The 27,171-nt window shown below is 30.2% G+C and overlaps 2 protein-coding genes across 2 annotated transcripts; one reads left to right on the plus strand and one right to left on the minus strand.

Moving 5' to 3' along the window:
• Positions 1–720: 720 nt before the first annotated feature.
• Positions 721–11,729, plus strand: LOC101896081 (cytochrome P450 4e2). Its single transcript, XM_005186268.4, has 8 exons — positions 721–950; positions 8,524–8,633; positions 8,690–8,969; positions 9,020–9,089; positions 9,147–9,273; positions 10,749–10,931; positions 10,990–11,230; positions 11,289–11,729. The coding sequence occupies exons 1-8, from the start codon at positions 797–799 to the stop codon at positions 11,699–11,701; spliced, it is 1,578 nt and encodes a 525-aa protein (XP_005186325.3). The 5' UTR covers positions 721–796; the 3' UTR covers positions 11,702–11,729.
• Positions 11,730–14,836: 3,107 nt separating this feature from the next.
• Positions 14,837–17,319, minus strand: LOC101896238 (maltase A1). The gene is made up of 4 exons (XM_005186269.4): positions 16,090–17,319; positions 15,864–16,011; positions 15,106–15,442; positions 14,837–15,029 (listed from the first exon to the last, which is right to left on the minus strand). Exons 1-4 carry the CDS (start codon positions 17,269–17,271, stop codon positions 14,963–14,965), a joined length of 1,734 nt encoding a protein of 577 aa, XP_005186326.2. The 5' UTR covers positions 17,272–17,319; the 3' UTR covers positions 14,837–14,962.
• Between the last annotated feature and the right edge of the window lie 9,852 nt (positions 17,320–27,171).

The following is a 27,171-nucleotide window of genomic DNA, read 5'->3' on the forward strand; positions in this document are numbered from 1 at the left end:
AAGTTACGCATTATGTTTGCTGTTGGGGTATCTCCCTGAATTTTATTGCACATAAATCTGCGATCATTAAAATTAACTCAAAAGAGAATTGAAGAAAATACAAAAACAGTGTCAAAATGATTGTCGCAGCAGAGACACTTCCATTCCAACTGATGTTGGCGGTAGGTTTTCTGTGCTCCTATCAAGGCAGTGTTGTCGATTTGCATTAAAGGTTTGTACCAATAATATTAACTTTCAAATATACAGTTATATTTTCATAGAAGAAATTTATTAACTCCAAGCGAAAAATTTGGTCAAATTGGTCTTTTTTGAGATTCACAGCTGTTAGGCCCTAGTAGAAATAATGCTATATGAAAATACTCACCTAATTTGCGTTTATTAACACTCAAATGAACATAAATAAGCCAAATCGACCATTTTCTACATAAAAAAAATTCCGACCAAATTGGTCGGAACATACCAAAATGGCAATTTCGTTCGCAAAACTCATAAAAACCACATAGATCATAAATTTTGAACGAAAACAATTTCCGACCAATTTGGTCGGATCATACCAAAGTGGCAACACCCCATTTTTCAACTCTCTTAACGCATTCTACTCTTACCCAAAACTATGGCATTTCATTCACCTCAATAGAACCGTCTTTAAGTGATGTTCATTAGTCTCACCACGGTCTAAACGTAGCCAACGTCGCGTCGTTGACGGATCATTGCTTTAATCGATTAAATTAAAAAAATGTATTTATATGGAATAAGTTAAACATTAAATAAATAATTTCAAAAATAAATAGAAAATATGCTATTGTTATTATTAATTCTAATACCCGTGTTGTGGATCGTTTACAAGGAACAATTCTATGCCAGAAAACGTCGAAAAATCGCACATACCCAGGGTCCAAAGATGTTGCCCTTCATTGGAAATGCTCATCAGTTAGGGAAGACACCGCACGGTAATGATTAATAACATCACCAACGACAACCTAAATAAAACAACAACACATATTACAAAAATAATTATTCGAAATTTTTAAAAAAATATTTTTTCAAAGGATCAACTGACGTGGATTTTTAAAAAAAAAATTTTCAAGTATTCAATAAACGTGGATTTAAAAAAATTCAAGTATTCAATAAAAGTGGATTTTTAAAAAAATATTTTTCCAAAGTCGAATAAACGTGGATTTAAAAAAAAATATTTTTTCAAGTATTTAATAAACGTGGATTTTTTAAAAAATATTTTTTGCAAAGATTAACAAACCTGGATTTTTTAAAAAAATATAGTTTTTCCAAAGATCAACAAACGTGGATTCTTTTAATTTTTTTCCAAAATCAACAAACATGGATTTTTTAAAAATTATTTTTTCAAATATTCAATAAACGTGGATTTTTTAAAAATTATTTTTTCAAGTATTCAATAAACGTGAATTTTTTAAAAAATATTTTTTCGAACATTCAATAAAAGTGGACTTTAAAAAAAGATATAATTTCAAGTATTCAATAAACGTGGATTTTTTAAAAAATATTTTTCAAACATTCAATAAATGTGGACTTTAAAAAAAGATATTATTTCAAGTATTCAATAAACGTGGATTAAAAAAAATATTTTTTCAATTATTCAATAAAAGTGGACCTTAAAAAATATTTTTTCAAGAATCCAAAAAGAACTGTGTATTTTTTTAAATATATTTTTTCAAGAATCCAAAGAGAAACGTGGATTTAAAAAAAAAAAATCAAGTATCCAAGAAACGTGAATTTTCTAAGATTATTTTTTCAAGTTTTCTATAAACGTAAATTTTAAAAAAATATTTTTTCAAGTATTCAATAAACATGTTGTTAGCAGTCAGATAGCTTCTTGAATAAAAGACAAGTTGTGTAATTGATAGAAAGTAATCTTTACTGAACAAAGGTTTAAAGAGAAGTAGTTAGGTTACAATGAGATGATAGTTATAAAACCTAACGGAATACAACTTTAGTAAACTAGTACTAAAAGTATGAAGTAGTAAATGGGTTGTGAAACAAAACAGGGTGAATCTTCAGATGTATTTTACATACCCTACCTCAACCCATATACTATTTCCATAAACAGATAATTCGTTCAATTAATTTTCAGTTTGAAATAACATTTTCGAAAACTTGACATGTTTCTCTTTGGTCAAGCATTTAGTAAACATATCAGCTATATTAGTATCACTTGACACATATTCTAAAACAATGTCCTTATTTTCAAACTTTTCACGTATGTAGTGATATCTAATATCTATATGCTTGCTCCTTTTGTGAGCAACTGGATTTTCAACCATAAACTGGGCACTTTGGTTATCGCATCTTATTGTAGTCGCTGACTGGATAAATTCATGAAGTCCTATTTCAGCAAGTAGGCTTCTGATATAAACCACTTCTTTGGTGCCTTGACACATGGCAATATACTCGGCTTCCATGGAACTTAGTGCAACGATCTTTTGTTTCTTCGATTCCCAAGTTATTGGACCTCCAGCAAGAAAAATTACAAATCCACTAAATGATTTGCGGTCCACCACATTTGAGCCCCAGTCTGCATCTGTGTAACATACCAAATCATTAGAAGAACTGAATGATAACGTACCTTTTGGATTTTGCTTCAGGTATCGCAAAACATTTTTGGCTGCAACAAAATGCTCCTTGTGTGGATGACTATTAAACTGCGAGAGCTTTGACACGATGTGTGATATGTCAGGACGTGAGGCAGCAGATAAATATGTCAGCGATCCTATTAACGACTGGTATATTTTTACATCAAATCCATGACAGTTATCTTCTTTACAAGCTTCCAAGACCGTTCCAGCCACAAAAGGGGTAAACAATGGCTTACATTGTTCCATATTCCATTCTCGAATCAATTCTTCTGTATACGATAACTGATGTACTGATATATTTCCTCGAGGACCGTCTCTTTTTATCTCCATCCCCAAATAGTAATTGACCGGACCTCTGTCAATCGCATCCACATACTTATTCAAGCTCAGTACCACCTCGCTTAATGTGTTCTCCTCTGAACATGCGAGTAAAATATCGTCGACATAAATAGCCAACATTACCAATTCTCCCTCCTTATGCAACACGTACAAGCAACTATCAGTCTTGCAGCGAACAAAATTTAAATCGAGCAATATTTGGTTTATTTTGCGATACCAATCTCGGCCAGCCTGTTTGAGACCATAAATAGATTTTTTTAGCTTGCAAACTCCATTTGGGATATTTTTGTCAATAAACATAGGCGGCTGCCGCATATAAACCTCTTCTTTCAATTCACCATTAAGGTATGCAGAAACAATATCGATATGGTTGACAAGCATCTTCCGACCAGCAGCAACAGCAAACAACATTCTAATAGCAGTAAATCTCACAACTGGGGAGTACGTTTCATTATAGTCAATTCGGAACTTTTGAGAGAATCCCTGAGCAACAAGTCGTGCCTTGTGTTTAACAATATTTCCAGAAGGGTCTCTCTTGGTGACAAACACCCACTTACAACCAACAGTATTCTTTCCATCTGGTCTCTCCACAAGTTCCCATGTGCTTTTTCTCATCAGTGACTCATATTCCTCTCTCATTGCCTTTCTCCAGTCATTTGCGTTGGAAGATTGCATCGCCTCCTCAACCGTACTCGGATCTTTATTAATTTCTTCGACTTTATTTACAATTTGAGTAGGTTCCACAACGAATATTTTTTTTGGTCGTCCTTTTCTTCCCGTTTTCACTATTTTCGGCCTACCTCTTTTTCTTTTCTCACCAACTTGCGCGTTGACTGATCCATCCGTTGAGAATTCACTATGGTTGTCATCCGATTCATTTGCATTGTTGCTCTCTTGAATTCCTCTTTCGGGTTGACATTCGCTATCGGGAAAAGGTTGAAGATTTAATTCAACATTAAACCAATCATCTTTGTTCCGCTTTATTCCATCATCCGTATCGACTGTATTTGTAAATTTCTTTTCAAAGAAAACAATATCACGAGCAATAACAATATTTCTGCATTCTTTGTTGTATAATCGGTAGGCCTTCGACTGGTGTGCATAACCAACAAAAACATATGGCTTTCCTTTGGGTTGTAGCTTAGACCGACCTGGCTTTTTGTCCAAGGCAACAACGTCGCATCCAAAACATCGAAGATGAGCCACTGTAGGTTTTCTACCAAACCAACATTCATAGGGCGTCTTGTTTTTCAAAACCTTTGATGGGCAACGATTCCTTACGTATGTGGCTGTGTTGACGGCTTCGGACCACAAAGAATGAGGAAGGTTAGAGTCACATAACATACACCGCGCCATCTCAACTACGGTTCTGTTTAATCTTTCGGCAACTCCGTTCTGCTGCGGGGTGTATTTTACTGTAGTCTGGTGTTCTATGCCTGCCGACGATAAATACAGTTGAAATTCGTTAGACAAATACTCACTCCCGTTATCGCTTCTTAGAATTTTCATTTTACAACCAGTCTGTCTTTCTGACATCGTACAGAAATCTTTGAAAACTTTAAGGGCGTCTGATTTTTTTCTCAAAAAATAGATTGTCGCGAAGCGTGAGTAGTCGTCAATAAAAGATATGAAATATCTGGAACCACCTTCGCTTACAACTCGCATTGGACCGCATATATCCGAATGCACTACCTCTAATGGCTTCTTACTGAAACGTTCTCCATATTTAGTAAACGGCTTAACAGTCATCTTGCACATAGCACATGTCACACAATCGATTTCAGCTTTTGGGTCTATGGCCAGTCCTCTCACCATTTCCAGATTCTGTAACTTTTCCATATCTTTGCAATTTAAGTGGCCCAGCCTACGATGCCACAGCGCATTATCAGCTTTCTCGTTCACCATCATCAATTCCTCTTTCACATAAAATGTTGTGGTAAATATTCCACCTTTAGGCTGAGCTTCGAAAATCAAATGATTGTTTTTATTTTTTGCGCACACATTCTCTTTCGTAAATCGCACGTTATGTCCATGCTCAATTATTTTGTGAACAGACAAAAAATTTGCATTTAACATTGGCACGAAGAGTACATTGCATAGAGTAATGTCGGTAAACTCCGATTTCAAATTTACATTGCCTATGCCCTCAGCAAATACACAATCACCTGATGCCAGCATTACCTTTTGCCTAAGTTCTCTTAATGAAGAGAACACACATTTATTTCCACTCATATGTGATGATGCGCCACTGTCTACAATCCACTCATTTGAGTTTAAGCTGCTCGATTCTCTGGCTGTCATTATCATCGCTTTGCTATTGCAATTCGCCTTAATGTGACCTCTCTTTCCGCATGAGTAACATCGAATATTTTTGTGCCTGTGCTGCTCACCGCTCTCTTTTTCATGTTTGCCTTTCTTCTTATTCGCCCGCCTTGAATTCGCCGCAAACACGTGTTCATCACCATTTACTATTTTCTCTCCTCGACGTTGATGCTCTTCCAACACTTTGACCTTCAACTGATCCCAACTAGGCAGAATGTCTCTACTCTCCATCGCCACTATGAAGCTTTCATATTCGTCGGGGAGACTGCACAACAACAATAAACTTACAAAATCCTCTGGTAGTGAAACGTCAATTTCTCTTAATGATTCCACCATTGAGCTGAACTCATTTATTTGTTGTTGGTATCCAATCGAATCTTGAATTTTAAATCTAACCAACCTTTTGAACAAATTTACCTTCCTGGCGGGAGTTTTGCCAACATATGTGGAACTTAATTTGTTCCAAGCTTCCTTAGCATTTTTGCACGACTTCACGTGTATTAATTCCGACGGCTTTATACAAAGCGTGATTGTTGCTAGCGCCTTAGAATCAATCACTTTCCAAGCAGCCTTTTCCTCTGCGGTTGCTGTTATTGGACATGTCCCATCTATGACACTCCAATAGTCCAAAGTGATTAACAAGCTCTTCATATGGACCGACCAACTTGAATAGTTATCTCCACACAGCTTTTCTATTTGCGCCGAACTTGCCATAATTTTCAATTTCTAAACAATCCGCGAATTAATACTTCTTTTACTTCTTTCTTATGACTTTGAACTTTTATTCTTGAAGCAATAACACGTGGGCAGTGCCTGGGCCCATAACCTATGTTAGCAGTCAGATAGCTTCTTGAATAAAAGACAAGTTGTGTAATTGATAGAAAGTAATCTTTACTGAACAAAGGTTTAAAGAGAAGTAGTTAGGTTACAATGAGATGATAGTTATAAAACCTAACGGAATACAACTTTAGTAAACTAGTACTAAAAGTATGAAGTAGTAAATGGGTTGTGAAACAAAACAGGGTGAATCTTCAGATGTATTTTACACATGTATTTTTTAAAAATATTTTTTCAAAGATCAACAAACGTGGATTTTCTTAAAAAATACTTTTTTCAAAGATGAAGAAACGTGGATTTCTTACAAAAAATTTTTCTACAAAATCAACAAACGTGGATTTTTTAAAAAATATTTTTTCAATGAAACAATAAACGTGGATTTTTTAAAAAATATTTTTTCAATGAAACAATAAACGTGGATTTTTAAAAAATATTTTTTCAATGAAACAATAAACGTGGATTTTTTAAAAAATATTTTTTCAATGAAACAATAAACGTGGATTTTTTAAAAAATATTTTTTCAATGAAACAATAAACGTGGATTTTTTAAAAAATATTTTTTCAATGAAACAATAAACGTGGATTTTTTAAAAAATATTTTTCAATGAAACAATAAACGTGGATTTTTAAAAATATTTTTTCAATGAAACAATAAACGTGGATTTTTTAAAAAATATTTTTCAATGAAACAATAAACGTGGATTTTTTAAAAAATATTTTTTCAATGAAACAATAAACGTGGATTTTTTAAAAAATATTTTTTCAATGAAACAATAAACGTGGATTTTTTAAAAAATATTTTTCAATGAAACAATAAACGTGGATTTTTTAAAAAATATTTTTTCAATGAAACAATAAACGTGGATTTTTTAAAAAATATTTTTTCAATGAAACAATAAACGTGGATTTTTTAAAAAATATTTTTTTCAATGAAACAATAAACGTGGATTTTTTAAAAAAATATTTTTTCAATGAAACAATAAACGTGGATTTTTTAAAAATATTTTTTCAATGAAACAATAAACGTGGATTTTTAAAAAATATTTTTTCAATGAAACAATAAACGTGGATTTTTTAAAAATATTTTTTCAATGAAACAATAAACGTGGATTTTTTAAAAAATATTTTTTCAATGAAACAATAAACGTGGATTTTTTAAAAAATATTTTTTCAATGAAACAATAAACGTGGATTTTTTAAAAAATATTTTTTCAATGAAACAATAAACGTGGATTTTTTAAAAAATATTTTTTCAATGAAACAATAAACGTGGATTTTTTAAAAAATATTTTTTCAATGAAACAATAAACGTGGATTTTTTAAAAAATATTTTTTCAATGAAACAATAAACGTGGATTTTTAAAAATATTTTTTCAATGAAACAATAAACGTGGATTTTTTAAAAAATATTTTTTCAATGAAACAATAAACGTGGATTTTTTAAAAAATATTTTTTCAATGAAACAATAAACGTAAATATTATTTCGAAAGATCAACAGACATGGGTTTTTTTAAAAAATAATAATTTTAATAAAAATATTTTTTCAATGAAACAATAAACGTGGATTTTTTAAAAAATATTTTTTCCAAAGATCAACAGACGTGGATTTTTTAAAAATATTTTTTCCAAAGATCAGCAAACGTGGATTTTTTTAAAAAATATTTTTTCCAAAGATCAACAGACGTGGATTTTTTAAAAAATATTTTTTCCAAAGATCAGCAAACGTGGATTTTTTTAAAAAATATATTTTCAGCAAACGTGGATTTTTTTAAAAAATATTTTTTTTAAATATTTTTTTTCAAAGATAAACAATCGTGGATTTTTTTTAAATATTTTTTTTCAAAGATAAACAATCGTGGATTTTTTTTAAATATTTTTTTTCAAAGATAAACAATCGTGGATTTTTTTTAAATATTTTTTTTCAAAGATAAACAATCGTGGATTTTTTTAAAATATTTTTTTTCAAAGATAAACAATCGTGGATTTTTTAAAAAAAAATATTTTTTTTTACAGAACATTTTCTTTATTTTATTTCTTTATTCAGTTTCCCCCGTTTAACGTCCGAAGTGCACATATCTGAAACCGGTTTATCTGTCTATTTTCCATTTCTTTTCTAAACAAGACAATCATTTGCTAGCTAGTTATGCATAGAAGTTGATTGAACCTGGCGTTAGCTACCTGCAAATGATCTCTTTGGCCAGACATGTGCCAATTAATTGCATGTATTATCGAGATTTGGACCTCTAATTATCGGGTTCTACTATTCGAAAGATTATATTATGGTTATGGGGACTATTTGAATTTTTTTCCAAAGCATTACACGAAGAAAATATTTTTTTTATTTTCATTTCGAAAAATAGGAAGAAATTTTTTTAAATTTCGATATTAAATATTTTTTTCTTCCTTCATTTCCAGATATTTTAAATTTTATGTTTGACAACTTTTACAAATACAACCATCACAATTTTCGGGTCTGGATTGGTTACTATTTGAATATTTTCGTCACAGAACCCCAGGATGTGGAGGTAGGTTGGAAAATGCAATTTGAAAAATTTATTTCCCATCCCTTTTTGCCTTTCAGTTCATTCTCTCCAGCTCTAGTCTTATCAAAAAATCCGACATCTATGAAATGACTTTTGATTGGCTGGGCGATGGACTGCTGACGGGTTCCGGACCGAAATGGCACAAACATCGCAAGATCATAACACCGGCATTTCATTTCAAAATTCTACAAGATTTCCATGAGGTTATGAATAAAACTTCCAACAAATTTATGGAAAAATTGAGGGAGGCCTCGAAAGGGGATAACATTTTTGATTTTCAAAATATGGTCAACTATTTTACATTGGATGTCATTTGTGGTAAGTGTTATGCTGGTTATATTTCAATATTGTGTTAATGTTTTGGTCAGATACTGCCATGGGTGTCAGCATCAATGCCATGGATAATCCCCATACCGAATTTGCCAAGGCTGTGGAATAGTGAGTACGAAGAGATTTTTTTAGAAGAATTATTGAAATTTTTTAATTTTTTTACAGCATTTGTGCCAACATTAACATGAGGGCATTTCATCCCCTCAAGCGCAGCAAACTGACATATCAATTCTTTCCGGAATACCAGGATTACTGCAAGGCTGTGAAGACTCTAAAGGATTTTACATTTGATGTGAGTAAAAAATGCCCACACCAAGTTTTTTGTTTTCAATAAGAATTTTCAATAAGAATTGATTTCTAGAGAAAAAAATTGATGTGGCAACATCAAGTTTTTTTTCCAAAAGAAAACATTTGTTCGTTAGAAAAAAATTCGATGTGGCCACACTAAGTTTTTTCTTTAGAAAAAAATTCGATGTGGCCACACTAAGTTTTTTCTTTAGAAAAAAATTCGATGTGGCCACACTAAGTTTTTTCTTTAGAAAAAAATTCGATGTGGCCACACTAAGTTTTTTCTTTAGAAAAAAATTCGATGTGGCCACACTAAGTTTTTTCTTTAGAAAAAAATTCGATGTGGCCACACTAAGTTTTTTCTTTAGAAAAAAATTCGATGTGGCCACACTAAGTTTTTTCTTTAGAAAAAAATTCGATGTGGCCACACTAAGTTTTTTCTTTAGAAAAAAATTCGATGTGGCCACACCAAATTTTTTTCTATAGAAAAAAATTCGATGTGGCCACACCAAGTTTTTTCGTTAGAAAAAATTTGTTCTTTAGAAAAAATTTCGATGTGGCCACACTAAGTTTCTTCTTTAGAAAAAATTTCGATGTGGCCACACTAAGTTTTTTTGTTAGAAAAAAATTCGATGTGGCCACACTAAGTTTTTTTGTTAGAAAAAATTTCGATGTGGCCACACTAAGTTTTTTTCTAAAGAAAAAACTTAGTGTGGCCACACTAAGTTTTTTCTATAGAAAAAATTTCGATGTGGCCACACTAAGTTTTTTCTTTAGAAAAAATTTCGATGTGGCCACACTAAGTTTTTTCTTTAGAAAAAATTTCGATGTGGCCACACTAAGTTTTTTCTTTAGAAAAAATTTCGATGTGGCCACACTAAGTTTTTTCTATAGAAAAATTTCGATGTGGCCACACTAAGTTTTTTCTATAGAAAAAATTTCGATGTGGCCACACTAAGTTTTTTCTTTAGAAAAAATTTCGATGTGGCCACACTAAGTTTTTTTGTTAGAAAAAATTTCGATGTGGCCACACTAAGTTTTTTTGTTAGAAAAAATTTCGATGTGGCCACACTAAGTTTTTTCTTTAGAAAAAATTTTGATGTGGCCACACTAAGTTTTTTCTTTAGAAAAAATTTTGATGTGGCCACACTAAGTTTTTTTCTTTAGAAAAAATTTCGATGTGGCCACACTAAGTTTTTTTTCTTTAGAAAAAATTTCGATGTGGCCACACTAAGTTTTTTTCTTTAAAAAAAATTTCGATGTGGCCACACTAAGTTTTTTTCTTTAGAAAAAATTTCGATGTGGCCACATCAAGTTTTTTTTTTTAAATTTCGATGTGGCCACATCATGTTTATTCTTAAAAAAATCGATGCGGCCACGCCAAATTTTTTTTGTTAGAAAAAAATTCGGTTTGGCCACATTAAGTTTGTTATGGTGTGGCAACTCTGTTTTTTTACAAAAAAACTTTCCCCTTCCCAGGTCATCGAGAAACGCATAAAACTCCATCGGGCCCAGGAAGAAAACAAAACCCTTGACAGTGGCCATGATGAGTTTAGCAAGCCCAGAAGGGCATTTTTGGATACACTTCTCTCCGCCAGGGTGGATGACAGACCCTTTACCACCCAGGAGTTATATGAGGAGGTGTCCACATTTATTTTTGCCGTAAGTTAAAACAATTTCTCCCAGAAGAGGTTAAGGTTTAAAAATGCGTTTTTTTCAGGGTCACGATACCACATCCTCGGCCATATCCTTTGTCATTTATCTCCTTTCACGCCACCTAGCCGTCCAGGCCAAAGTCTTTGAGGAGCAGCAGCGCATAATGGGTGAACATATGAAACGTGATGCCACATTTCAGGAAATTGCCGATATGAAATATTTGGATATGGTGTTAAAGGAAACCCTAAGGCTGTATCCCAGTGTACCCATGGTGGGTAGGCACACCGAAAAGGAGTATAATATGAGTAGGGTATTTTTCCGCCATGAATTTCAAAAAAGAATTAAACAATTTCTTCTCTTCAGATGGCAAACTAATACCCGAGGACACTTCCCTAAACATCTTCATCATGTCGTTGGGTTACAACGAGCATAACTTCCCCGATCCCTATCGTTTCGACCCGGAAAGATTTGCCGACGGCACTGAGGCCCATAAACCCTTTGAGTTGGTACCCTTTAGTGCTGGCCTGAGAAATTGTATTGGCCAGAAATTTGCCCAACTTGAAATTAAAACTGTGATATCGAAAATTATAAGAAATTTTCAAATTCTTCCAGCCATTGATGAGTTGGCTTCCAAAGATGGCTATGTTAGTAATATTTTGGGGCCCTTGAGGGAGGAGCAGAGGCCGAAACTACATAAATATGAACCGAAATTGGAAATGGTATTGACATTGAAATCGGAAAATGGAATTATGGTGAGAATGAGAGAAAGAAATTGAGAGAAATAAAAATTCCGTTTGAGGCTTATATTATATTTATTTATTGAAAATAAAATAAAAAAATAAATTGATAAATCTGATATTATTTTTATTTGAACAAAAATAAAAAATATTGTATCATCCTGAAAGTATGCTACAGAAAGGATGAGAGTTATATTAACTTAACACAGGGTGGTTCATACTTTTACAAAAAAGGCATCGGTATCTTTCATCATCAAAAAAAACCCAAGAGGACAGAATTTTGAAAAAAAAAAATTTAAAGAAATATTTTTTTAAAAAATCCACGTGTAATGGACTTTTGAAAAAAAAAAATCCAATTTGAAAAAATATTTTTTTTAAAAATCCACGGTTGTTGTTCAGTGGAAAAATACGATTGTTGATCATTGGAAAATATACCTATGTTTAAAAAAAATTACATTTGTCGACCCTTGGAAAAAATATTTTTGAAAAAATACACGCCTCTTGATCACTGAAAAAAAAATTTTTTCCAACAAACCACGTCAGTTGATCCATGAACAAAATATTTTTTTCAAAACATGTTTCTCCAAGTATGTTGATCCATAAAAAAATATTTTTTAAAAAATACTAGTTTGTTGATTTTTGGAAAAAATATTTTTTTAAAAATCCACGTTTGTTGACCCTTGGAAGAAATATTTACAAAAAAATTTGAAAAATCCACGTTTGTTGATCCTTGGAAGAAATATTAAAAAAATTAAAAAATCCACGTTTGTTGATCCTTGGAAGAAATATTAAAAAAAAATTAAAAAAATCCACGTTTATTGATCTTTGGTAAAAAATATTTTTTACAAAATCCACGTTTATTAATCCTTGCGAAAATTTTTTTTTTCAAAATCCACGTTTTTTAATTCTTTGAAAAAATATTTTTTAAAAAATCTACCTCTGTTAATCCTTTGAAAAAAATATTTTTTAAGAAATCCACGTTTACTGAATACTTGAAAAAATATATTTTAAAAAATCGGGTTTGCTGATCTTTGGAAAAAATATTTTTTAAGAAATCCACGTTTACTGAATACTTGAAAAAAATATATTTTAAAAAATCGAGTTTGCTGATCTTTGGAAAAAATATTTTTTAAAAAATCCACGCTTGTTAATCCTTTGAAAAAAATATTTTTTAAAAAATCTAGGTATATTGATCCTTGGAAAAATATTCTTTAAAAAATCCACGTTTGTTAATACTTTGAAAAATATTCTTTAAAAAATCCACGTTTGTTAATACTTTGAAAAATATTCTTTAAAAAATCCACGTTTGTTAATACTTTGAAAAATATTCTTTAAAAAATCCACGTTTGTTAATACTTTGAAAAAATATTTTTTTTTAAAAAATCCACGTTTGTTAATCTTTTGAAGAAATATTTTTTAAAAAATCCACGTTCGTTAGTCCTTTGAAAAAATGTTTTTTTAAAAATCCACGTTTGTTAATCTTTTGAAAAAAATATTTTATTAAAAAAATCCACATTTGTTAATCTTTTGAAAAAATATTTTTCAAAAAATCCACATTTGTTAATCCTTTGAAAAAATAATTTTAAAACATCCTCATTTATTGATCCTTTGAAAAAATATTTTTTCAAAAATCCTCATTTATTGATCCTTTGAAAAAATATTTTTTAAAAAATCCTCATTTATTGATCCTTTGAAAAAATATTTTTTAAAAAATCCTCATTTATTGATCCTTTGAAAAATTTTTTTTTCAAAAATCCTCATTTATTGATCCTTTGAAAAAATATTTTTTAAAAAATCCTCAATTATTGATTCTTTGAAAAAATATTTAAAAAAAAATATATATATTTCTGAAAAAATCCACGTTTGTTAATGCTTAGGAAAATAGTTTTTAAAAAATCCTCGTTGAAAAAAAATATTATTTTAAAAAATCCACGTTGGATGATCTTTGGAAAAATAATTTTTTAAAAAATCCACATTTGTTAATCTTTGCAAAAAAATATTTTTTAAAAAATCCACGTTTGTTGATCTTTGGAAAAAATATTTTTTAAAAAATTCACGATTGCTAATTCTTTGAAAAAATATTTTATAAAAAATCCACGTTGGATGATGCTTTGAAAAAATATTTTTAATAGAATCTTTGTTTTTTGATCCTTTGAAAAAATATTTTTTTAAAAATCCTCATTTATTAATCATTTGAAAAAATATTTTTTAAAAAAACCAGGTTTGTTGATTCTTGGAAGAAATATATTTTTCAAGAACCCAGGACTGTTGATTCTTGGAAAAAATATTTTTTAAAAAATCCACGTTTGTTAATTCTTTGAAAAAAATATTTTTTAAAAAATCCACGTTTGTTAATTCTTTGAAAAAAATATTTTTTAAAAATCCACGTTTGTTAATCTTTGGAAAAAATATTTTTCAAAAAATATTTTTTAAATAATCCATGTTTGTTGATCTTTGGAAAAAAATATTTTTTAAATAATCCACGTTTGTTAATCTTTTGAAAAAATATTTTTTAAATAATCCACGTTTGTTAGTCCTTTGAAAAAAGTATTTTTTAAAAACTCCACGTTTGTTAGTCCTTTGAAAAAATATTTTTTAAAAAATCAACGTCTGTTGATCTATTGAAAAAATATTTTTTAAAAATATCCACGTTTTTTAATGCTTGGAAAAATATTTTTTAGAAAATCCTCGTCTAATGGACTTTGGAAAAACAATTTTAAAAATAAACCCAATCCAATGGACTTTGAAAAAAATATTTTTTAAAAATCCCCATCTAATAGACTTTAGAGAAAATATTTTTTTTAAATCTACAACTAATGAACTTTGAAGCATATTTTTTAAAAAAAATCCACGTCATTGGATATTGGAAAAAATATTTTTTAAAATCTGTGAGACCTTCATCTTTTAAAAAAATATTTTTAATAAAATCCCCGTCCAATGTATTCTTGGAAAAATATTTTTTAAAAACATCCGGGTCTAATGGACTTTGGAGAAAATATTTTTTAAAAAGCCTCCGGGTCTAATGGACTTCGGATTTTTTTTTAAATCCATGTCCAATGGACTTTTGAAGAAATCACATGTTTTCCCACATTTATTGAAAATATATGGTTAGCCTAAAAGTGTGCTCCACTTTTCCTCATTTCAAGGTCATTTAATTTAAAACCAAATTTTTCATTATTACTAGGAACATTTGTGAATATTTATTTATTATTTATGACTTGTTTGGAATTTCATATCCAAAATATTTTCGAAATAATATTTTTTTTATTTCTTTGCAAGAAAAAAATTCCATTTCTCTCTTCAGACTTTCACCAAAACGGTGCCCACGCCGGCTTCAGCCTTGAATTGGCTAGGATTGATGACTTGCCTGCAAAAATGATAAAAGAAATTAATCTCTCAATCAAATACCCCCCGCAAAAAATGTATCCCCCTCCCAAACTTACCCATCAACATTGGACGATTGTATGGAGGCGGTAATAACTTCGGCCTTCGAACCCAATGCAAAATATTGAGTTATATCAATTGTCTGATCAGTTTTGCCCAAATTCAAAACCACAACATAGAGATCACTGCCCTCCTTTTGGCGTGAATAGAGTACAATATCATCACCAATGGCCTCAATGCTTAAGTCGCCATCTTGGAATGAGGGCTCCTTGCGTAGTTTCGTTAGCTTCTTGAAGATTTGCAAATGGGATTGTGGGGCACGCATCTGGGCCAGGGCATTGACGGTAACATAGGTATCGGAGACGGGTAGCCAGGTGTGGTCGCCGGTGGTGAAACCTAGGGGGGAGGGGTGCAGAGGTTGGGTGAAAGAGGGGAAAATTAATTAGAAAATTTCTCTTTTTTTGATTAAAAAAAAAAAAATAAAAAATTTTTACAATTAAAAATAAATTGAAAAATTATTTATTTATTATTGTTTATATATATTATTTAACCTTAAGATTAAGATTAAAAAAAATACAAAAATTGACAAAATATTTTTTTTACAAAAATTATAAAATAAATTATTTGTTTTATTTTTAAATTTAAGAAACATTTTTTTATAAAAAATAAAAAATGTCTACTTCTTTTTAATTATAAAAAAATAATTATTTTAATCAATAATTGAAATAATTATTATTAATTATTATAAAAAAATTTCTCAAATTTGTCCAATTTAAAAAAAAATCTTCATTATTTTTATTTCCAATTCTCAACTTACCTGCCATATTTGAGGCATCCCATTGATAGGGTGTACGTGCTGGATCTCTGGACAGGCCATAGTAGGTCTGGGGATTGCCATTACAGGCCTGGGGATCCACTGAATCCTCCCAGCTAATAAAAACATCGGTCATGGCCAATTCCTCACCCTTTGAAAATCAGAAGAAAAAATTTTCAAAAATTTCCAAATTCCCCTCTCAAGTCCCCACCCCTATATCCCGACTTACATTATAGGTAACAGCATTGCCGGGCAAAGTTTGCAGTAGGATATTAAACAAATCCGCCCTATTCACACCCAGTCGCGAGGCCACACGTTTATTATCATGATTACCCAGTACCCAATTGGCCCTTACATCCTTGGGCATGGCATCCATCCATTTCTTGATGTGACTCACCATATCTCCGGCCTTGGTGTCATTCGAAACGCTGGTAAGGAAATCAAAATTGAATGGCACATGAGAACCATTCCTCTTGCCATCACCATAGAAACGCATGATGTTCTCAAAACTGGTATAGGCCTCGGTCAATAGGATCCTGGTATCGCCACCATGTTCCTTTTTGAATTCATCCACCACAGCACGCCATTGATAGGCCATATCAAAGGTTTCCGGTTGATCCTGGGTATAGAGATGTTTGTAATGGCAATTATCCATGGGATCCGGGCAGTCATTGACATTATCGGCCAAGGGTTCATCGGGATAATTGTTATCGGGACCCATTTCGACTTCAAATAAATATGGCACAGCATCAATGCGAAAACCGGCCACACCCTTGGCCAACCAAAAACGCAGGACATTTTTCATTTCCTCCACCACCTTGGGATTGCGATAATTTAGATCCGGCTGTTTGATGGCAAATTGATGGAGATAATATTGCTGTCTCTTTTCACTCCATTGCCAGGCACTGTAACGGAACACACTCATCCAGTTGTTGGGCGGCTCACGCTCTCCCGTGGTGGCATTCACCTTGCCATTGTGCCAAATATAGAAATCCCGATACTCAGGATCATTATCCTCCGACTTTTTGAACCACTCATTTTCATCGCTCGAATGGTTGGGCACAAAATCCAAAATAATTTTAATGCCCACCTCCTTGGCCTTCTTGATCATATTTTCAAAATCTTCCATGGTACCATATTCCGGATGGACCTGATAGAAATCGGAGATGTCATAACCAAAATCAGCCATGGGCGATTTAAAGATGGGTGAAAGCCAGGTGGCCGTAAAGCCCAGATCTTTCAGATACTGTAATTTTTCAGTGACACCATTCAGATCTCCAATACCATCTCCGTTGCTATCCTTAAATGATCTGGGATAGATTTGATAGAAATTGCCATTTTCCCACCAATCCTTGGCCAGCGATGAGCCCACCAATACCGTCAGCCCCACGAACACTGCTGACAATCTCATTTTGAAAAAAATAATTGATTTCGATAACCTCCCAACACTACTGAAGTTTCCCACATCCAAACGCTGGCTTTTATAAGCAATTAAAGTTTTTCTAGTCTCTCCCCCCCGGAATCTTCCTCTCCCTTGCTCATTCTCTCTCCCCCAGTCGTTGTTGTTTTATCTACTTTTTGGTAGAATTATTCATGCCCGGTTTATTTTCCCTTCGATATGATTGCCCATTTTTGCTTTATCGTCCGGAATCACAATTTTTCTGTCAACAAATGCAGTAGAGAAGTTGTTGTTTTTGTTGTTGCCTTTTTCCCATTTACCTGGAAAATGACAACAAAATCAAATGCTCGAAATGATTGCCTTTCGTGTGAAGAGATGTATTGGAGACTTCATCATAGGTGTGTGGACAGGGGGGTGGTGTAATGAGGTGGGGAAAATAATACAAATTTTGGAAAAAATTCAAAATTTGAAAAAAATCAAATTTAAAAAAAAAAAAATAAATTTAAAAAATTTTAAAGTTTAAAAAAAATATTTAAAAAATTCAAATTTAAAAAATTCAAAATATAAAAAAAACAAAATTTACAAAATTTTAAATTAAAAAATTTCAAAATTTAAAAATAAATATTCCAGAAAAAAATATATAAAAATAATTTAAAAATAAATATTTCAACAAAAAAAAGAATATTTAAAAAATTCAAAATATAAAAAAAAATCAAAATTTTAAATTAAAAAATTTAAAAATATATATTCAAACAAATATATTTAAAAAATTCAAAATATAAAAAAAATCAAAATTTTAAATTAAAAAATTTAAAAATATATATTCAAACAAATATATTTAAAAAATTGAAAATATAACAAAGATCAAAATTTAAAAATTTTTAAAGTAAAAAATTTCAAAATTTAAAAATAAAAATTCAAATAAAATATTTAAAAATTCGAATTTAAAAAATTCAAAATATAAAAAAAATCAAAATTTAAAAAAAAAAATTAAATTAAAAAATTCCAAAATTTAAAAATATATATTCAAAAAAAATATATATATATATTTAAAAAATTGAAAATATAACAAAAATCAAAATTTAAAAATTTTTAAAGTAAAAAATTTCAAAATATAAGAATTAAAATTCAAATAAAATATTTAAAAACTCGAATTTAAAAAATTCAAAATATAAAAAAAATCCAAATTAAAAAAAAAATTAAATTAAAAAATTTAAAAATATACAATTTAAAAAAAATATTTAAAAAATTGAAAATATATAACAAAATCAAAATTTAAAAATTTTTAAAGCAAAAAATTTCAAAATAAAAATTCAAAAAAAAAAAAAATATTTGAAAATTCGAATTTAAAAAATTCAAAATATAAAAAAATCAAACTTTAAGAAATTCTAAATTAAAAAATTTCAATATTTAAAAAAAATCCAGAAAAAAATATTTAAAAAATTCAAAATATAAAAAAAAATTAAAATTTAAAAATTTTAAATTAAAAAATTTCAAAATTTAAAAATACATATTCAAAGAAAAAAAGTATTTAAAAAATTCAAATTTAAAAAATTGAAAGTACAAAAAAAATAAACATTTTAAAATTTTTAAGGTAAAAAATTTCAAAATTTAAAAATACACAATCAAATAAAAAGAAAATATTCAAAAATTCAAATTTAAAATATTCAAAATATAAAAAAACTAAAATTTAAAAATTTTTAAATTAAAAAATTTCAAAACTTAAAAATAAATATTCGAAAAAAAATATTTAAAAAATTAAAATTTAAAAAATTCAAAATATAAAAAAACAAAATTTTAAATTAAAAAATTTCAAAATTTAAAAATAAATATTCCAAAAAAATGTTTTTTTTTTAAATAAAAAATTCAAAATATAAAAAAAATAAAATTTAAAGAATTTTAAATTAAAAAATTTTTAAATTTAAAAATACATATTCAAAGAAAAAAAATATTTAAAAAATTCAAATTTAAAAAATTGAAAATATAAAAAAAAAATCAAAATTTTAAAATTTTTAAGGTAAAAAATTTCAATGTTTGAAAATAAACAATCAAAAAAAATATTTAAAAATTCAAATATAAAAAATTCAAAATATAAAAAAAAAATTAAAATTTAAAAATTTTTAAATTAAAAATTTTCAAAACTTAAAAATAAATATTCGAAAAAAAATATTTAAAAAATTCAAATTTAAAAAATTCTAAATATAAAAAAAACAAAATTTCCAAAATTTTAAATTAAAAAATTTCAAAATTTAAGAATAAATATTCCAAAAAAATGTTTTTTAAAAAAAAAAATCAAAATTAAAAAAAAATTAAAAAAGGGAATATGTTTCCTCAAACAGATTAAGTCCAAAGAGACCCAGGGTCTCGATGATACACGTTTTGGTCGTATTAAATGAACCCTCTGTATAATTATTAATTATTCCAGGGATCCTCGCTGGGCGCCATATTATAGCTGTGCTTCATTGTAAATAGTTTGTAGTTTACATGGTGAAATAGAAAAACTGCAACAAAGTCAAACGCCATAATTTTTACATTTTTTTATTTTTTTAATTTTGGAAAACTTTAAAATTTAAAAAAAAAACATAAAAGTTTTAATTTTAAATTTAAAAAATTCAAATAAAAAAATTCAAAATTAACAAAAAAAAAATAAAAAACGGAATATGTGTCCTCAAACGAATTAAGTCCAAAGAGACCCAGGGTCACTTTTTGGTCGTATTAAATGAAATGCACCCTCTGTATTACTATTAATAGTTTCAGGGATCCTCGTTGGGCGCCATATTATACCTGAGCTTCATTAAAAATAGTTTGTAGTTTACAGGGTGAGATAAAAAAACTGCAACAAAATTAAACGCCATTATTTTTACATTTTTTTTAATTTTATTGAATGAAAGCAAATATAAAGAAATCACATTATCACGCTTGAGTTCCATCACGAGCAACTTTTTTCTGGAAAATTCTCAGCAAAATGCTTTTGTACGCTTGTAAGCAATATAATGAGCTGTTACTGGAATAATTGCAATAGCTGTCGGACGAGTGGCTTAGAAATGACAGCAGTCTGAAGTTGGTTGCGGTTTTTTCATTTCACCCTCTATTAGTCATATTTCCCAAATTATAGCTAACCCACCTCGTTAAATTGTTACATTTCAACAATTATCACAGCACTTCAAGTCAAGTGTGATTGTTTACAGATTTTTTTTTTAGTTTTGCATTTGGCTCTAATATTATTTAGAATTGCATTTTCAGGTTTTACGTAGAGCCTGATAGCAGAGTTAGGTGGTGGACACTTGAAACGATGGCTCTTGAATGGAAATTGAAACAATGACAAATGCAGTTATCAGATAAAGGGGAAATGTTGTCTTAGGTTTTTAAAAGTTAGAGAGAGGGGATAGGGAAGAGAGAGGAGGGGGGAGAGGATAGATTCAAGAACTTTTTTTAAAAATCATGTTGTTTGAAAAAATCTACGCTGTTCGAAGTGTTAAAAAAATATATTTTCTAAAAAATCCATGTTGATTGAAACATTGAAAAAATATTTTTTAAAAAATCCACGTTGGTTGAAACATTGAAAAAATATTTTTTTAAAAAAAGCCACGTTAGTTGAAAATTGAAAAAAAAATTATAAATTCCACGATGGTTGACACATTGAAAAAATACTTTTTAAAAAATCCACGTTGGTTGAAAAATTAAAAAAATATTTTTTTAAAATGTAAAATACATCTGAAGATTCACCCTGTTTTGTTTCACAACCCATTTACTACTTCATACTTTTAGTACTAGTTTACTAAAGTTGTATTCCGTTAGGTTTTATAACTATCATCTCATTGTAACCTAACTACTTCTCTTTAAACCTTTGTTCAGTAAAGATTACTTTCTATCAATTACACAACTTGTCTTTTATTCAAGAAGCTATCTGACTGCTAACATAGGTTATGGGCCCAGGCACTGCCCACGTGTTATTGCTTCAAGAATAAAAGTTCAAAGTCATAAGAAAGAAGTAAAAGAAGTATTAATTCGCGGATTGTTTAGAAATTGAAAATTATGGCAAGTTCGGCGCAAATAGAAAAGCTGTGTGGAGATAACTATTCAAGTTGGTCGGTCCATATGAAGAGCTTGTTAATCACTTTGGACTATTGGAGTGTCATAGATGGGACATGTCCAATAACAGCAACCGCAGAGGAAAAGGCTGCTTGGAAAGTGATTGATTCTAAGGCGCTAGCAACAATCACGCTTTGTATAAAGCCGTCGGAATTAATACACGTGAAGTCGTGCAAAAATGCTAAGGAAGCTTGGAACAAATTAAGTTCCACATATGTTGGCAAAACTCCCGCCAGGAAGGTAAATTTGTTCAAAAGGTTGGTTAGATTTAAAATTCAAGATTCGATTGGATACCAACAACAAATAAATGAGTTCAGCTCAATGGTGGAATCATTAAGAGAAATTGACGTTTCACTACCAGAGGATTTTGTAAGTTTATTGTTGTTGTGCAGTCTCCCCGACGAATATGAAAGCTTCATAGTGGCGATGGAGAGTAGAGACATTCTGCCTAGTTGGGATCAGTTGAAGGTCAAAGTGTTGGAAGAGCATCAACGTCGAGGAGAGAAAATAGTAAATGGTGATGAACACGTGTTTGCGGCGAATTCAAGGCGGGCGAATAAGAAGAAAGGCAAACATGAAAAAGAGAGCGGTGAGCAGCACAGGCACAAAAATATTCGATGTTACTCATGCGGAAAGAGAGGTCACATTAAGGCGAATTGCAATAGCAAAGCGATGATAATGACAGCCAGAGAATCGAGCAGCTTAAACTCAAATGAGTGGATTGTAGACAGTGGCGCATCATCACATATGAGTGGAAATAAATGTGTGTTCTCTTCATTAAGAGAACTTAGGCAAAAGGTAATGCTGGCATCAGGTGATTGTGTATTTGCTGAGGGCATAGGCAATGTAAATTTGAAATCGGAGTTTACCGACATTACTCTATGCAATGTACTCTTCGTGCCAATGTTAAATGCAAATTTTTTGTCTGTTCACAAAATAATTGAGCATGGACATAACGTGCGATTTACGAAAGAGAATGTGTGCGCAAAAAATAAAAACAATCATTTGATTTTCGAAGCTCAGCCTAAAGGTGGAATATTTACCACAACATTTTATGTGAAAGAGGAATTGATGATGGTGAACGAGAAAGCTGATAATGCGCTGTGGCATCGTAGGCTGGGCCACTTAAATTGCAAAGATATGGAAAAGTTACAGAATCTGGAAATGGTGAGAGGACTGGCCATAGACCCAAAAGCTGAAATCGATTGTGTGACATGTGCTATGTGCAAGATGACTGTTAAGCCGTTTACTAAATATGGAGAACGTTTCAGTAAGAAGCCATTAGAGGTAGTGCATTCGGATATATGCGGTCCAATGCGAGTTGTAAGCGAAGGTGGTTCCAGATATTTCATATCTTTTATTGACGACTACTCACGCTTCGCGACAATCTATTTTTTGAGAAAAAAATCAGACGCCCTTAAAGTTTTCAAAGATTTCTGTACGATGTCAGAAAGACAGACTGGTTGTAAAATGAAAATTCTAAGAAGCGATAACGGGAGTGAGTATTTGTCTAACGAATTTCAACTGTATTTATCGTCGGCAGGCATAGAACACCAGACTACAGTAAAATACACCCCGCAGCAGAACGGAGTTGCCGAAAGATTAAACAGAACCGTAGTTGAGATGGCGCGGTGTATGTTATGTGACTCTAACCTTCCTCATTCTTTGTGGTCCGAAGCCGTCAACACAGCCACATACGTAAGGAATCGTTGCCCATCAAAGGTTTTGAAAAACAAGACGCCCTATGAATGTTGGTTTGGTAGAAAACCTACAGTGGCTCATCTTCGATGTTTTGGATGCGACGTTGTTGCCTTGGACAAAAAGCCAGGTCGGTCTAAGCTACAACCCAAAGGAAAGCCATATGTTTTTGTTGGTTATGCACACCAGTCGAAGGCCTACCGATTATACAACAAAGAATGCAGAAATATTGTTATTGCTCGTGATATTGTTTTCTTTGAAAAGAAATTTACAAATACAGTCGATACGGATGATGGAATAAAGCGGAACAAAGATGATTGGTTTAATGTTGAATTAAATCTTCAACCTTTTCCCGATAGCGAATGTCAACCCGAAAGAGGAATTCAAGAGAGCAACAATGCAAATGAATCGGATGACAACCATAGTGAATTCTCAACGGATGGATCAGTCAACGCGCAAGTTGGTGAGAAAAGAAAAAGAGGTAGGCCGAAAATAGTGAAAACGGGAAGAAAAGGACGACCAAAAAAAATATTCGTTGTGGAACCTACTCAAATTGTAAATAAAGTCGAAGAAATTAATAAAGATCCGAGTACGGTTGAGGAGGCGATGCAATCTTCCAACGCAAATGACTGGAGAAAGGCAATGAGAGAGGAATATGAGTCACTGATGAGAAAAAGCACATGGGAACTTGTGGAGAGACCAGATGGAAAGAATACTGTTGGTTGTAAGTGGGTGTTTGTCACCAAGAGAGACCCTTCTGGAAATATTGTTAAACACAAGGCACGACTTGTTGCTCAGGGATTCTCTCAAAAGTTCCGAATTGACTATAATGAAACGTACTCCCCAGTTGTGAGATTTACTGCTATTAGAATGTTGTTTGCTGTTGCTGCTGGTCGGAAGATGCTTGTCAACCATATCGATATTGTTTCTGCATACCTTAATGGTGAATTGAAAGAAGAGGTTTATATGCGGCAGCCGCCTATGTTTATTGACAAAAATATCCCAAATGGAGTTTGCAAGCTAAAAAAATCTATTTATGGTCTCAAACAGGCTGGCCGAGATTGGTATCGCAAAATAAACCAAATATTGCTCGATTTAAATTTTGTTCGCTGCAAGACTGATAGTTGCTTGTACGTGTTGCATAAGGAGGGAGAATTGGTAATGTTGGCTATTTATGTCGACGATATTTTACTCGCATGTTCAGAGGAGAACACATTAAGCGAGGTGGTACTGAGCTTGAATAAGTATGTGGATGCGATTGACAGAGGTCCGGTCAATTACTATTTGGGGATGGAGATAAAAAGAGACGGTCCTCGAGGAAATATATCAGTACATCAGTTATCGTATACAGAAGAATTGATTCGAGAATGGAATATGGAACAATGTAAGCCATTGTTTACCCCTTTTGTGGCTGGAACGGTCTTGGAAGCTTGTAAAGAAGATAACTGTCATGGATTTGATGTAAAAATATACCAGTCGTTAATAGGATCGCTGACATATTTATCTGCTGCCTCACGTCCTGACATATCACACATCGTGTCAAAGCTCTCGCAGTTTAATAGTCATCCACACAAGGAGCATTTTGTTGCAGCCAAAAATGTTTTGCGATACCTGAAGCAAAATCCAAAAGGTACGTTATCATTCAGTTCTTCTAATGATTTGGTATGTTACACAGATGCAGACTGGGGCTCAAATGTGGTGGACCGCAAATCATTTAGTGGATTTGTAATTTTTCTTGCTGGAGGTCCAATAACTTGGGAATCGAAGAAACAAAAGATCGTTGCACTAAGTTCCATGGAAGCCGAGTATATTGCCATGTGTCAAGGCACCAAAGAAGTGGTTTATATCAGAAGCCTACTTGCTGAAATAGGACTTCATGAATTTATCCAGTCAGCGACTACAATAAGATGCGATAACCAAAGTGCCCAGTTTATGGTTGAAAATCCAGTTGCTCACAAAAGGAGCAAGCATATAGATATTAGATATCACTACATACGTGAAAAGTTTGAAAATAAGGACATTGTTTTAGAATATGTGTCAAGTGATACTAATATAGCTGATATGTTTACTAAATGCTTGACCAAAGAGAAACATGTCAAGTTTTCGAAAATGTTATTTCAAACTGAAAATTAATTGAACGAATTATCTGTTTATGGAAATAGTATATGGGTTGAGGTAGGGTATGTAAAATACATCTGAAGATTCACCCTGTTTTGTTTCACAACCCATTTACTACTTCATACTTTTAGTACTAGTTTACTAAAGTTGTATTCCGTTAGGTTTTATAACTATCATCTCATTGTAACCTAACTACTTCTCTTTAAACCTTTGTTCAGTAAAGATTACTTTCTATCAATTACACAACTTGTCTTTTATTCAAGAAGCTATCTGACTGCTAACATAAAAATCCACGTTGTTTGAAATATTGAAAAATATTTTTCTCCAAAATATAATTTTTAAAATAAACTTTGTTCATTTCTCCAAAAATAATTTTTAAAAAAAAAACTTTTGTTCATTTCTCCAAAAATAATTTAAAAAAAAAAACTTTTGTTCATTTCTTCATAAAATAATTTTTAAAAAATCAACGTTTGTTCATTTTTCTAAAAAGTAATTTTTAAAAAATCCACGTTTGTTCATTTCTCTAAAAAATAATTTTTAAAAAATCCACGTTTGTTCATTTCTCTAAAAAATAATTTTTAAAAAATCCATGTTTGTTCATTTCTCTAAAAAATAATTTTTAAAAAATCCACGTTTGTTAATTTCTTTAAAAAATATTTTTTAAAAAATCCACGTTTGTTAATTTCTTTAAAAAAATATTTTTAAAAAAATCCACGTTTGTTAATATCTTTGAAAAATATTTTTTAAAAAATCCACATTTGTTTGTTAATTTTATTAAAAATTTTTTTTTAAAAAAATCCACTTTTTTTTGTTAATTTTTTTAAAAAAATTTTTTTAAAAAATCCACGTTTGTTAATTTCTTTGAAAAAATTTTTTTTTAAAAAATCCACGTTTGTTAATTTCTTTGAAAAAAATTTTTTTTAAAAATCCACGTTTGTTGATTTGTTTAAAAAATATTTTTTAAAAAACCCACGATTGTTGATTTGTTTAAAAAATATTTTTTAAAAAATCCACGTTTGTTGAAACATTAAAAAAACATTTTTTAAAAAAACGCATAATGGTAGAAACATTGAAAAAATAATTTTTAAAAAATCCATGTTGGTAGAAACATTGAAAAAATAATTTTTAAAAAATCCATGTTGGTAGAAACATTGAAAAAATAATTTTTAAAAAATCCATGTTGGTAGAAACATTGAAAAAATATTTTTTAAAAAATCTACGTTTTTTTGAAATATTGAAAAAATATTTTTTAAAAAATCCACGGTGTTTGAAATTTTGAAAAAATAATTTTTAAAAAATCCACGTTGGCTGAAACATTGAAAAAATATTTTTTAAAAAATCCACTTTGGCTGAAACATTGAAAAAATATTTTTTAAAAAATCCACTTTGGCTGAAACGTTGAAAAAACATTTATTAAAAAATCCACGTTGGTTGAAACATTAAAAAAATATTATTTAAAAAATCCACGTTAGTTGAAACTTTAAAAAAATATTTTTAAAAAAATCCACGTTGGTTGAAAAATTAAAAAATATTTTTTAAAAAATCCACGTTGGCTGAAACATTGAAAAAATATTTTTTAAAAAATCCACTTTGGCTGAAACGTTGAAAAAAAATCCACGTTAAAAAATCCACGTTGGTTGAAACATTAAAAAAAATTTATTTAAAAAAATCCACGTTAGTTGAAACTTTAAAAAAATATTTTTAAAAAAATCCACGTTGGTTGAAACATTAAAAAAATATTTTTTAAAAAATCCACGTTTGTTGAAACATTAAAAAAATATTTTTTAAAAATCCAAGTTGTTTGAAATATTAAAAAAATTATTTTTAAAAAATCCACGTTTGTTAATTTCTTCAAAAAATATTTTTTTAAGAAATCTACGGTTGTTAATTTCTCCCAAAAATATTTTAAAAAAATCCACGTTTGTTAATTTCTTTAAAAAATATTTTTTAAAAAATCCAAGTTTGTTAATTTCTTTAAAAATATATTTTTTAAAAAATCCACGA

Source organism: Musca domestica, unplaced genomic scaffold (genome assembly GCF_030504385.1).
Source record: "Musca domestica strain aabys unplaced genomic scaffold, Musca_domestica.polishedcontigs.V.1.1 25, whole genome shotgun sequence".
NCBI lineage: Eukaryota > Metazoa > Arthropoda > Insecta > Diptera > Muscidae > Musca > Musca domestica.

Excerpts from the sequence above, each read along its gene's own strand:
- LOC101896238 (XM_005186269.4), bottom strand. The coding sequence starts at position 17,271 with ATGAGATTGTCAGCAGTGTTCGTGGGGCTGACGGTATTGGTGGGCTCA. Across the intron at positions 16,012-16,089 it reads GCAATGCTGTTACCTATAAT|GGTGAGGAATTGGCCATGAC; the intron begins GTAAGTCGGGAT and ends TGATTTTCAAAG. Across the intron at positions 15,030-15,105 it reads CAATCGTCCAATGTTGATGG|GCAAGTCATCAATCCTAGCC; the intron begins GTAAGTTTGGGA and ends TCATTTTTGCAG.
- LOC101896081 (XM_005186268.4), top strand. The coding sequence starts at position 797 with ATGCTATTGTTATTATTAATTCTAATACCCGTGTTGTGGATCGTTTAC. Across the intron at positions 951-8,523 it reads GTTAGGGAAGACACCGCACG|ATATTTTAAATTTTATGTTT; the intron begins GTAATGATTAAT and ends CTTCATTTCCAG. Across the intron at positions 9,090-9,146 it reads TTTGCCAAGGCTGTGGAATA|CATTTGTGCCAACATTAACA; the intron begins GTGAGTACGAAG and ends ATTTTTTTACAG.